The sequence below is a fragment of the Takifugu flavidus genome, chromosome 21, assembly GCF_003711565.1.
Source record: "Takifugu flavidus isolate HTHZ2018 chromosome 21, ASM371156v2, whole genome shotgun sequence".
Classification (NCBI taxonomy): domain Eukaryota; kingdom Metazoa; phylum Chordata; class Actinopteri; order Tetraodontiformes; family Tetraodontidae; genus Takifugu; species Takifugu flavidus.
Genome location: NC_079540.1, coordinates 7,498,835 through 7,512,876, shown reverse-complemented (window position 1 = coordinate 7,512,876; position 14,042 = coordinate 7,498,835). Strand labels below are relative to the sequence as shown.

Here is a 14,042-nt window from a genome sequence, read left to right as displayed (position 1 = left end):
TGACAGTCAAAAAAGGGAAAGACAGGAGGAGTAAATCATAATTTAAACAGAGGGGGGAGGGACAGAGGCCTAGTCCATTCGCTAGCATATTACAACCCATCAAACATCAGACGCCATCATCACAGATTAGCCCGTCTCTAATCCTGCCTGTTAGCACAGCTGGGGCAGATGAAGGTGGGGGCATTCCTGACGGGGCCAACATGGCGTCACACTCAGTCCAGATCACCTGGAAACACATGTGTAACCGTACAACGCCTCTCTGTAACGCACACACACACACACACACACATCAAATATAGTGCCACAGTAAAGCTGCCCCTTGCCTGCCCTCAGGGCAACAGGGTGAGGGCAGGAAGTCAAGCTTCTGAGCTGTGTGAGGCCTTTAAGTCGACTTGATCCTGAAACACGGGTGAGTTCCAGGTTTAGGTGTTGGTGACTGTGTGAATGTGTGTGTGTTTGGAATCAGCACAACCGACAACTGATGTGTGATTCGCAGCGTCTATAAAGGCAGAAAGTGTGAGAAAGAGGCTGAAAGAGAAAAGCTGCGTCGTAGCCGTAAGCTTCAGAGGAAATGTGTGAAATGTTGAAGATCAGGGAGGAAATATGCACAAAATCTGGTGGAGAAAGAACACAAATGATGTGGCGACAGTGTGGGAGGTTTGGCTTCCTTGTCAGGAAATGGAAGAAGCTACTCTTGCTAAAGTCCCCACAAGAGTTGCAACACAGATGCAGAGTAAACAAAATAATTAAAGACACAACCGCCTATCAAAAGATTCCTTTTTTAACCCAACAAATGATTAAGATTTAATTTCATTGACACAGAAAGTCAAAACCTGTTACTGAACGAGTACGTGGGGTTCGTGTCCTCTGGCTTTACGACACGGATCAGGTCCTGTTTTATATAAAACATAAAAGCTGTAATGATTTAAATATATCCTGCTGAATTGAACAAAAATAGCATAAACATTGTGGAACTTGAACTTATAATATAATAATAATATAACGTGTTTAACCATTGCTGCCGTTAAAAGCAGTCAGTGCTGCTATACCATAAAAAATCATCATCAAGCTTTACCACTTAGACCATTACCATCGCATTACCATCGAAACATTAAATAAATCTACTCTAGATGCAATTTAATCAACAAAACGTATGAGAGACAGAGCAGTGGTGGTCAACGCGTGTCTCTTCCACCTAAGCTGCAGGTTGTCCCTGTTTTCAAGTCGTTTTCAGGGCAAAAGTTGCTTCTCTTTCCCTTTTGTGCCCTTCTGGTGGTAAAAGTTGATCAGGTTCAGCCTCAGACCGCCGCACCGCCCTCACAATGCTGCTGAGGTTGCTGTGGGCCCCTGGAAAAGGACCTGCTTGCCCTCCAGGCAGGGTTCAGCTCCGCCATCTGACCAAGGCATTGTGGGTATTTAGGCTGATATGTCGGTGGTGTTGTGATATCCTCTGGAGGTTCCTGCTACTCTGCTACAGTTTTCGACTCCTCCTCTCCTGGTGTTGCTGTCAGGAGAGATTCCTGCTCTTCTGTCTTCCCGAGCGCTCACCTGCGCAGCATCGTGTCATTGGCTCATGAAGATTCTCGATCATTTGCACGTATGAAACAACTGTGGGTGAAAGCGGGCTCAGAAAAGCCATCTCTTCCTCTTGTAGTAATCAGAGTGGCTGGCAGCTCGTTTGTTCCACCTCCCAGTGCCAACCGTTGGAATTTCCTTCGTTAGGAGCCTCCAACCAAACTCAGGAGAGGTGTAGAAGTCGTCCCACATTCGATTGTGTCGCCCGTTCGGCTTCACAGCTACAAGCATCCCTAAAACAACCATTCTCTCTAATTAGACCTAACATCAATATAAATACGGGTCAAATCTGACCCAAACAGCCTCACGGTGCAAAAATCTGGAGCACTTTTACAAAAATAGGGCTTTTTAAAATATTTTCTTTTTGTGAATATTGAATTTGTGGCAAAATATATGATGAATGAGACGTGAGAGGAGACAGTGCAGCTGGCAGCCATGAGCACTCTGAGAATGACCAAGTTGATTACATGCATCGTACTCACACTTCCTGTAGTGCCCAGGGACAGATGGTTCATCTGCTGTGTGATAGGGCCCATCATGCTGGCAGGCTGCATGGACATAGTGTGGTCCATGGTTGGCGTGATCACTGCACCCTGGTGGAGGAGATGGGGAGGACGTGAGTGGCCAAGGAGAGACAATCCATATGGTTGTTCCTCAGAGGAGTCACCAAAATATCAATGGAAAACAGCGGAACACTGCTGCGCTTCCAGGAAGCCCTGTGTCATCGCTCGCTCGCTCGCTCATTCACTCAGTATTAGAATGATATAGACGGGTAAATGACAAGCAATAATGCTCCAACAACAGGGTTTAGTAAACAGCATTACCAGCCGGTCAGACGTTAACACATTTTAAAGTCTGCTTCCACAAATTTGTGAAGGAGGAATGTGGAGAACAATGCCATCAGCAGATGATGTTCATTTTCACTTGAGGTTTGGAACAATATTAGTTATCAAAAGGTGAAATCAAAGGAGAACATCCATTATTTTAATTCCATAAATGTTCTCAAAGCTTCAAAGTCAAGAAACAAACCAAGTCTTCAAAGATATGCAACATGTATGTCCATTGATACACGGTTCAGGTGGTTTTCTCCAGAAGCAAACCTAATTATCACAAAGACGGCTTAATTCAATGAATCAGCACAGGCTGGGATGGACAGAACAAGGAAAGGAAAGACGGGACGGCAGAGAGAGGACAGAAGACAGACGATTAGCTGATGGAGGTCATGAGGAAGACAGGAGGGAGAGATGAAGAGAGGAGGAGAGAGAATTAGAGAGAGGACAGACACGAAGGGAGAGGGAGGGAAGACAAAGGCAGCACAAAGATATGAGAAGAAGGAGAGGACAAGAGAGAAAGAGGAGGAGCGAGAGCAGAGCGGCGGGAGCTGTGGGCTACCTTTTAGTGATTCAGCCCCTGACAATGCCTTTATAATGGGAAAGGGAGAGCAACGGAAAGGCTTAATTCACAGATGTGTCAGGGAGAGTTAAGCCGATTTGTGATTTCGATTTTCTGTGTTTGTGGAACTGAGTGTCTGTGAGAGAGGAGGTTTTAGTGGGCATGGCTCCGTGTGTGTGCGTGTGTGTGTGTGCGCGTGTGTGTGTGTGCATGTGTGTGTGCATGTGTGTCCAACCTGGGGGGGGATAGAAACAGACACAAATAGATGATGTATGCTTTTGATTTGTCCTCTCCCAGGGAAAGATCAAGCTAATGGATGCTGTAGATGTATCTGCTGTAAATGTATGAGCTGATGTTTGCAGATACCTTCCACGGACGTACGTGCGTTTCAGGAGAGGGTGTGTCTGCGCACAAACCTGCTGCAGATCATATTGATCTTGCATTGGATCACCACAGTAGCAAACTGGCCGCTCAGATGCTGATAGACAGCAGAATGATGGAGTCAAAGACACCGAAGAGTCAGCCAAAACAAGGGCCAAAACTCCCCAAAAGCAGCTGTCTAAAATAATAATAATAAATAAAAAGCAACATTCCAGCTGATGGAGCGCTGCTTGGTATCAGCCGATACCCATTACATGGTCTGCAGAGCTGCTGATCAGGAATGATAGCTGTACAGCGGGTACGGCCGATACATAAATGTCACACAGATAGAGTGTTTTACCGCCTGATCCATGACACATAATGGCTGGACGGGACCTGGAGCCACGGAACACGCCGGTGGGTCTGGAACCACGTATCACTGCATGTAATGCAACATCTAGACAGCATCCTTCAAAATGTCTCCCAAATGTCTACTAATGCATCAGAAAAACCAATCGAAGACGGGAATCACGTGCACGTGCGCACCCCAGAGCTGGCCTTTATGTGCATGTGTATTGCTGCTGCAGGTAATAACATCCAGCATTATTGCCATCTACACTGTTGCTTCTGGTGCTGATATATCAGCACCTTCAGGCGCTGGTGCTGCCGCCCCCCTCCTGACTAAACAGCCCCAGGCTGCGTGGCGGCCGTCACCTGGTGCACCCGCAGGTTTCAGTGCAGACGTCCGGAACTGTAACAAGCAGTGGACACCAGAACCCGAGGACACTGCGGCCCGAGGTCTGGACGGCCTCGCCACAGGTGAAGAGCTCAAGAGTGAGAAGGTGTCGGCGAAGGAAGCCGGTCAGAGCGTCGCTCGTGTGTCCAGAGGAGAGGACGCCAACGTCTGCTACAGCAGGAGCGTCGGCTGCGGTTCACTTGTGAGGCTGGGCTTTGTTCTCCCTGCAGGAGCGATTCAAGTGCTGCATAACCTCAGCCGGCGCTGAAGCACAAGCTAAGATCAGCACATCTGCTGTCCTCGGCCCGATCGATCGGACGGGCAGGAGTGACGTGGCTTCAACAGCGCTACACACAGGAATACGACGCCGTTCCAACTCGTGAAAGATGGCAAAGTGTCGCCTGACGCTGGAGCCTTTGCAAACATTGGCCTAATCAACAAGCACAGTTCTGTGCAGAACCCAAGCAGCTCCGTCCCCAGTGGTCGCTCATCTACTGAGTGAATCCCAACTCTCCATCCATAAAACTGAGGACTCGTCCAGCACCTAATCCAGCAGGACCGTTCCTGCCCCTGATTTGGGTTTGTATTTACTGACAGTTGAACGGACTCCTAAATAAGAATGAAACACAACTCTGTCCGTGTCCATCAAACGTGACTCGTTGCGTTAGTGACACTCGTTAACACATAACGAGAGGTTTTCACCTTGGGCAGGGATCTGAATCATCCGTCCGAACTCCGTCTTGAACTTAAGCAGCTACTATGATGGATCAATCTCACGTATTACTTTTTGTCTGTCAATCGAGGAAAGCCGGCAGGGTCTGGCTGGAGCAGCTCTGAAACACAGGCCTTCATTATCCACCCAGGTTGAGCGTGATGTGCTGCAGAGAGCATGTTGATGTTTAACTGACAGTGACGGAGAGCGTTCGTGGCAGCGCCGCTGGCTTCTCTCCTGCATGAATAAATCGGCGTGTGGGAGAACGAGCCAAACCATTCATCTGAACTCTTGTTATGACTCCTATGATTAAAAATGTTCACTGTAATGAAGTTCTTATCGAGGAGAAACGCTTAACAGGTTGCTTTTGAGGAGGGTTCGGTGTTTGCATGGATTTAAAGGGAGCGTTTCATTCTGTCCAAGCCCACGTGAGAGAGGAGAAGCGTGCTAGATGAAGCATGTAACACCATTTGTCATGTCTTCGTGGGCGGTCCATTCCTCGCCACGCTCAGCCGTTCTCTGAGAGCATTTTGCAGACAAATGGATCACTTCACACAGAAAGAGCTCTCCAGAATATTTACTCTGTTTGCAAAAGCCAAAAAAAGAGATGAGAAATCCAATTAAAGGATCAGAGCAGGCTAATGAAGCCTGATAGTCTTCTTTTTTTTTTTTTTTTTAGCTCTGGCAGCTCTTTGTGCTTTATGTGTTACGATCCAGCAGATCACAATAAAGCAGGCCAATTCAGAATTGTATAAACTTACGTCCCATTTTCAGGTCGTTAAAGTGGGCCTAAAGGAACGACGTCCAACATCGCAGTGGGGCACAAAGCAAAGGGAGCAGTTTTCCATCCCAACCACTTCTGAGGAGTGACTTAATTCCAAAGACAACAGGACGGACACGTTCCCCTCACAGACGCTCTGTGTTGTGTTGCAAATTACTGGGAGAACAGGGCGATAATTCACATTTTGGGATTTCATGGTACGGCGCTGCTCTCCACAACGTTGTCTCGGTTGTGAAGCATTTGAATTTACGCGTTTTTGCTGACTGTTAATGACCGTTAATGACCGTTAATCCCCATGAAGAAAGAAGCGCAAACTCCTGCAGCGACTTGAAAAGCTCTTTTTCCTGAAGACTAGAAAATGAGCAGAGTGGAAGACACTCACTTTCCAGCACGTTCGCACCGGAATGAGGGGCAACGTAGCAGAAGAGAAATGAGAGTATCCGAAGAGCAATAACGAGAGAGAAAAGGCAGAGAAAGCAAGTCAAGGACGACCGGAGTCTCCAAATGTGCCTCGCCGGTCGAATCCACGAGCCAACATAACGTTCCTCTTTTGGAATCCACGGAGAATTTTTGAGATTAGCATCAGGCAGCGTGTGATTCTCCTGCATTCAAGGAGGTCAGATAGTCATGGGTTCAATCCTGAGACGCCTGGCAAGCATCTATTGAGAGGCAGTGACAGCAGACTTGGGAACAGCTGAGGTATTTAACTATTCACCTTCAGAATTTAAGGGCTAATGCACTCAAGCACATAAAGTTTACAGATGGAAAAGGGAAAAAAGGATGGATAAGTCATGAAGGAAGACAGCCGTGCTGCGTCGGGCCAACACTGTAGTCAGGGGCATGATTGATGATCTAGAAGTCATGGAGAGTTAGCATAAAGAGTATGTTGTTCTTACTCTTCACGTTTCTTTTGGCCTGAATAACAATGTCCAGGCATGAAGGGAGGTGCTCATGCTTTACTGGGCTGCCAAAAAATCCACAGCATAAGAGAGAGACTAAAGGAAAAGGACGACAGATCACGAGCGCAGACAAAAGGATATGCTGCCTCATATTCAGCTGTCCACTTAAGGAGGTGCTGTCACTTACTAACAAGAGCCACTGCAGAGTGCATCTGGCCCATTAATTGGCCATAAACAGACTTTGAAAGCTGTTCGCTCTCTCCAGCTATCAGAGTCCACCGACTGGATGAGTGGAGTTCCATATGGATGGACCTGTCAAACGTAATCTGCCCCGATAACAACAAACGCCTCTGCTGAAGCACGCTGTGATGTACTGTGCAGCAACGCCTCAGCCTTAACAATCTTTAACTCTATATGGACACGGGATCTATACAGGGGAGGGGCCTATGGACGGTGCTCTTAAAGGGGGCGTGAACAGATTCTGTCGACGACCGACGATGATGCTTTGATCTGTGCAGCAGAGTTTCCTATCTGACTCATCCCTGCCACCATCCATCAACCAGGCATCAACCAGGCATCAACCAGGCTCCTCCATGGTGGACACCTGGCCAACTCTGTTCCTGCTCAGAACCGTTCTGCTAACACGGATGATGCTGCGTCCCCGGCACGTTGCTTGGGATTTGTCATTATCCTGTCCTGTATAATAATATCTGACCGAAATCTCTGCAGATTAACTTTGTTTAGACCTGCGGTGTTTACAGGAATGGTGCGTTTGGGAAATGAGAAATGTGACAGTGAGTCATGATCCAGAAGCTGGACTGTCATTAAGCCAAAGATTTTCTTTCATGAGAACTCTCCCACGGTTTACCTATTGTGACAGGATACCTCTGCTTTCTTGCGCGTTCATGCTCGGCTGTCTCCATATTGCCTCGTCACCAGGAGTGCCTTTGCATTCCGCGCCACTGACTTAACAAACCACTCGTGGTGGAAGAAGCCAAACTGCACAATCAATTGGTTTTTAATGCTTTGAGGAGGCCCCCGAGCGCCTGGAGTTAGCATGCCTGGCTAATTTGATGTGATTCATTGAACTGGTGGTGGGCTGGGTGTGTGTACGGGGTCGTCGGCCTGGGCGTGTGTACGTCGTCGTCGGCCTGGGCGTGTGTACGTGGTCGTCGGCCTGGGTGCGTGTACGTGGTCGTCGGCCTGGGTGTGTGTACGTGGTCGTCGGCCTGGGCGTGTGTACGTGGTCGTCGGCCTGGGCGTGTGTACGTGGTCGTCGGCCTGGGTGTGTGTACGTGGTCGTCGGCCTGGGTGTGTGTACGTGGTCGTCGGCCTGGGCGTGTGTACGTGGTCGTCGGCTGCTTGTGTAGGTGGCTGACATGAGCGTGCTGCATAAAGGGGACAGATTGGTAGCTATCCACTGATGTCTGTGACAGCTGGGGTTAGCGCCTCACAGCAGTCTGCTGCCAAACAGCACCGCGAACACAATGGAGACGCGACCGTGGGGATGTTTGTGGCCCACATGGCTACTTCTGGCACAAATCTTGATGAGAAAGACACCACAGTGTGGCCGCTGGCTAATGCCAGGAAGGCCTCGTGACATAAGGCTGGAAGCCGACGGCTATCAGACAGCCGGACAGGCTGGTTGCAAAGCAGCATGGACCACACATACGGAATCACATAACACGTACAGGCCGCACAAACATGTGTCACGAAAACACGGTGGCGCAGGCTGTGTGTGTTCTGCCTGTGTGCTGACAGCACAACAACACATGGGTGGAGAGCCTGAAACACTGTGGACGCAGGAAGGAAATTGTTATACCATTGCAAAACAATGGTATAAGTGTTGTATAACTGTTATAACAGGTGGCTCTCTCGGTACGGGATTAGCTATTGCACCTGTACCTGCACCCGCCCTCTAGTGAGTGAGTGAGTGAGTGAGAGTGAGTGAGTGAGTGAGTGAGTAAGTGAGTGAGTGAGTGTGAGTGAGTGAGTGAGTGAGTGAGTGAGTGAGTGAGTGAGTGAGTGAGTGAGTGAGGGAGTGAGGGAGTGAGGGGCCAGCGGGGGAGTCCTCGCCGCATCAGGCTAACAACTGCTCCACGGCTCAGCGGGTGGCTTGAGGCCACCATATTCCAACGAAAGTCCACCGACGGTGAGGAACGAGTGACAGGACGGCCGATGCCAAACGCATGGACGACGTAAAATCCATACATTGTGATGTTTGTTCTTTAACTCAGTGTTTAATTCAAGCCGTCAGTCAATATCCGTTGTCCTAAACAATGTTTACAGAGCCACCGCTAAAAGGCTAAAGCTATGTGAGGCGCTGCACATAAACGGTTCGCAGCGTTCAGTAAAGAAATTATATACTCATCCTGCATGCATATTTAATTACTCATTAGTACACAGTAATGAAGTACTTTAATTATAAAGCTGTTTGATTTATTAGATGTAACATTGGCCTGAGAGAAAATAATTTATGCTATCATTCTGATTATGCCAGATTTCGGTTATGTTATCGTCCACCTGACACACCTGCACATTTCAGGCTCTTCCATAAACCCCTCAAGGGCTCTTGCTTCGGTATTTCAAGGCCACGCTTGTTTCTGTTTCATGCCCATAAAGAATGTAACACACAAGGTGATAAAATGCATCTAACAAACGTGAAAAGCCAGAACCTGTTGAGATGAAGCATCTCTCACACACACTGCAGCGGCTCTTTTAAAGCCAGGATGTCCTCACCGCTCAATATCCTCCATTGTTACATCATGAAGGATGCAAACAGCGCATAGCAACAATCGCTATGAGGAACGTGGAACTGATTCCTGGAATATAAAGCTTTCAGCAGCAAGAGGACGAATATTTGTGATGGAAATGGGAGAGAAGCATTTAGCTGTTTCTACTGTTGTCAAGTATATTTCATGAACGTATCCCGAAAGGTTCCTCTCACGCCTTTTCATCGGCGCCATGCGCAGCAGGAGGATACTTACTGTAGGTTGCATAACATATTGTTGATGAGGCATCCATGACGTACTCTGGACCTGCGCAGAGATAAGCAGAAAAGGTCCACACGGTCACTTCAAACCGCTCTTTATATCCATGTTTTACCTTTAAAACCTTTAAATACTGTTGGGTCAGAGGTGAGAGTCGTCGCTGTGGGTCCAAGGCAGCAAAAAGGCCTGAACTTTCCACGGAATATCAAAATGAGTTGGGAAGTCTCAAGGCACTAAATCTGCCCGTCTCCTCATTATTGGTGTGACTCCTCACACAACCTATAATAACCCGCTTCTCCATCATAATGCTAATGCCTGTGAATATTTGAAGGACGGAGAGCTTATTATTGAAAAGTTTGAAACTGTAAAGTGGGACTGAGAGATTTCCTTCTGATTTCAGAGAGGAATCCGACAAAAGCTTGTTTGCTGGTGTGGATGTGAAAGAATGAGCCTGAAGGTGCAGGACTGGCGGAACAAACGGAGAATTTCCACATGCTGGAGAGGAGAAGCAGACAGCTTGTGGCAGACAAACACCCAGGCTGGCCACTGATCCCGGGAAAATGATTAGATTAAACAAAGACAAACATGGAATAATGTGCTGTAAGAGCAATCAATCCTGAGAGCCAACAGGAAGGCGGGATTTGGATCCACAGCCAAACAAGCTGGATCTTCTATAACATGGAGCCAAGTGTGTTTGTACACGGCAGTGTTTGTTCTCCCAGCAAGAGAGCACACACACACACACACACACACACACAACACACACACACACACACACACCACACACACACACACTCACACAGAGACACACACACACACAGAGACACAGAGACACACACAGACACACACACACACACACACACAGAGACACACACACACAGAGACACAGAGACACAGAGACACACACACAGACACACACACACACACACTCACAGAGAGACACACACACACAGAGACACACACACAGACACACACACACACACTCTCTCACACACACACTGGTGGATTCTTTGCAGGGTTCTGGTGGAGCTCAGCAGGGCCCAGCTCGTCCCAGGTCCGTTTCTGGGATGAACCTCTAACACCGACCCAGTTCTGCTCCTCTCACTCACATTATGACTAAAAACCAAACACACACCTTGAAAATCATAAAAGAAAAGAACCAGCAGTCACAGGGAGGCTGGTTGTGGGGGAACCTGGTTTGGACTTGATGTGACCGCCTTCCAGTGCTCTCTACACCACTGTGATCCGCCACAGTGATCCACCACTGTGATCCACCACTGTGATCCGCCACAGTGATCCACCGCTGTGATCCACCACTGTGTACAGAACTCCTGCCCCCCCTGGCCTGGTGTTACCACCTCTGGCAGCGGCTCAGAGGCGCTGCACCTGATTGGTCGGCCTTTCGCTGGCTCCAGCACAGCTCTGCCAGTTTGCTGCTCTAATCCACACAGCTGCCTTCGCCCGCTCAGCCACGCATCCGCTCCACGCCAGCCTTTACGACAGTGATGTAAACCAGGCTGCGGCTGGCGGGCGGCTCCAGCTCAGATCTAGGTGGAGATTTGGCCTCCACTGGCGGCTGTCATGTGGACATCAAAGCCGTTTCTCCTCAGAAATGAAGCCAACGGTTGTTCCAGCCCAGGCTTTAACGAGGGCGGAACGCCGCCGTTAGCATGGCCGTTCGCTGATTTCAGAAATCTGTGTCATCAAACAGCAGCTAAAAGAACTAAATATGGGATTTGTACAAAAGAAAGCTTCTTCCATAAGGGCTGTTGTCTGTTGGGCGGGGCTGAATCTTTGATGTTTTCCCTCTCTGCCTTTGAACAGAAGCTAAAGGACTCACCTTCCTGACGCGGCTGGCTGAAGGGCAATATTACAGGGAGCAGCAGCGGCACCGGCCGATATTGAAACTGTGAGGATTAATATTCCTCAAAAGCCCGGTCATTGTTTTTGATAAATCAATTTGGGAAGCCTTCCGAGAGCAGATTAGAGATGCGCCTTGGCCCACTCCCCCCCTCCTCCGCAGGTACTGGACCAGAGTTTTAATCAAGCGTAGCTCAAAGTCGGGCGCCGCAACCTTCAGCCCACCCTCCCTCAGCCGTTACCATCACGACCACCACTGTGATACCTCTCCTGCCTCTCTCCATTTGTCTCTTCTATATTCTTATCTTCCGTCCTCTCCAGGTCTCTCTGCATACCAAGCAAAGGTACGTGATGGGGGGCCCGAAAGGCCACGGCAGCACCTCCATGTTGAGACCTGGCTGAGGCCGCTTCATGGACGCGGACGTGGACGGAAGGCGGTCCAAGCTCTCGACGTCCCGCACGGCCAAGTTCCACGTTTCATTACTCTGCTCATCACTGACGTGGTGAATGTGGAAATTCACCACGGAGGAGGAGGGAACGCGATCAAATTTAGCTGGAATAAATAACAAAGTGGAAAACAAACAAACCTTCATCTTCTTAGCAGATGCAGAAAAGAACGAGGTCCCGAGGCTGAGAGGGAGAAATTTGTTTCTTCAAAACACTTCAAACACTTTCGGTCCTGATGAATGATTCCAGTTTTCAAGACTGTCGGCATTTTTTTCTTTTTTCTAAATTTGCTGCTTGTGTTCACACGCCTGTTGTGCTCGCCGCCTACGGAGCAGATGTCACCGCGGAGCGGAGCAGCACAGAGACACAGGAGCATTCATTCACTCTGGCCTCTCCGTGGCGCCCGGCCCAGTAGCCTACCTGATATGTGGAGACGGGAGAAGCAGCGATGAAGGGCGTGATGGAGGTCTGTGCAATCATGCGGTTGGTGGCGATACTGTAAGGCGAAGAGTAGAACCTGCCAAGAGGCGAAGAAAAGTCAGTCAAAATCAAATAGAAGACCGATAAATAAATGGCCAAGCTCACATCTGTTGTAAAAAAAAAACATTACAAAGGAATGTAACAATGATATCTCTCTCAAACACACACACACACACACACACACGCCTGTTTACCCGTGGTTATGTGCTCCTCAGCCCCCTACTCTGGCCCAAACCAACCAACTCAGCCTCCACCGTGGGACCAGCCAGAAGGTCCTCACTTCCCTAAAATATCCTCATTCCGCAGGTCAAAAATTGCAATTTGCTCTTGACTAGTTATTGAGCAGAGAACACACACTCTATGCTGGACCTTGTACGGTCACACACTTGGTCCTATATTGTATTTGGAAAGCCAAATAAAAGTTTCATGAAGTAGCAGGCAGGACTTTCAATTGAAAAGTCGGGTCCGATCACATCAAATTGAGTGTTGTCATCATATAAGGGAGGATACTAATATTAGGGCCACGCTGCCGGAGTGTGTGAAGGAGTGTGTGTGGAGCCGGCCTGGAGGAAACGTAATGCATTTCAAGAAGGTGAGCTGGCGTGAGATGAAGAGAAGCGGAGTGGATGGCTACGCTGTTTTATCTCGCCGCTGAAGGTCTGCAGAAGCAGGGGTCACTGTGATCCCTGACAGACATCCTCAGTGTCCAATAGTCCCTGTCACTCCAGCTGAAGCTCATATTAGTGTGGGCATTACACATGACAGCGACAGGCTTTTAAAAGCTGCAGTTCTATTTCAAAATACAGCAGCAGGGTTTCAGACTGCACCGACTCCACGTCTCAACATCCCAAAGCAAGCACGTCCAAACACTGTTTATATTTACGCTTGTGTGTTTTTGGCTTTAATAACTTCTGCAGACGTTCAGGTTTTTTTCTTGACCGCATAAAAAGTTGCATTAGGACTTCAAAAATTCCCTCCTATTTTCAGAAAATTGGAAAAACGGACATCGGAGGAAAAACCGGAGTAATTTTGCGATTCTAATTACCGTGCGTTTGCGTGCAGCAATGATGTGAAATTGCAAACAATGAGCACTGAAACCAATAAACACGGGGATAAAACAGATCGGAAGCAGCTCTTGTGCGTTGCTTATTAGGTTGTTGAAATAGCTTACGCTGCTGTGTACAATATTTTTGGCTGTGATTAAATTGAACGGCCTAATTTGCCCTGAGGAAACATCAAAGACTGGTGCTGTGCGTTTCACTGGGAGGAAATCAGGAAGTTAGCGGCGTAAAAATGGCCGCGCTGCGCTACTGGAGGTATTTGGCTTCAGGCAACAGCTAAATTTGTGCAAAACTGCGAGAATCTCTTGGATGTAATTATTGTTTGTGGTCTGATTCAATGCTGGTTGTTTCTTATCCCTGATCCCAGACCAGCCTGGTTCCAGGAGAAGCTCCACGCAGGGCACAAGTACTCAAGGATGAAGAATACTCACACATTAGGAGACAGCAGGGACACATTTATTCACAATCATCAATAATCCACACTTCTGTCTGCACGATGGAATTATTGATGGTTCTGCTGTCAAAAACAGGTGAATTCTATCTCCACATCCTTTGATTGCTAGTGAGTTTAGTAGCATTACCCCCAAATGGTTTAAAAGTTACTGGCAAGATTTTCCCAACAGTTTTCCTCATTTCAGCTCAACTGGTGCCTGTAATATTTGGTGCCTCTGAAGGGTCCGATAGAGACCAGCACCACCGTGTGGGTGAAGCTGTTGGGGCCGCAGCGCCGCCTCTTCAGTGGTCACGAA

The 14,042-nt window shown here is 48.3% G+C and overlaps 1 protein-coding gene across 7 annotated transcripts in view; it reads right to left on the bottom strand.

The window, feature by feature from the left end:
* LOC130518505 (RNA-binding motif, single-stranded-interacting protein 3) overlaps positions 1–14,042 on the bottom strand; it is a 178,820-nt gene that overhangs the window by 11,601 nt on the left and 153,177 nt on the right. For 4 of the 7 annotated variants that reach the window (XM_057021128.1, XM_057021132.1, XM_057021129.1 and 1 more), the window contains 3 exons: positions 12,173–12,269; positions 9,443–9,493; positions 2,058–2,168 (listed from right to left, as the gene is read on the bottom strand). In XM_057021128.1, coding sequence (XP_056877108.1) covers positions 2,058–2,168; positions 9,443–9,493; positions 12,173–12,269 — 259 coding nt within the window. The remainder of the gene's footprint in view (positions 1–2,057; positions 2,169–9,442; positions 9,494–12,172; positions 12,270–14,042) is intronic. The other 3 variants (XM_057021131.1, XM_057021133.1, XM_057021134.1) reach the window with 1 other exon arrangement.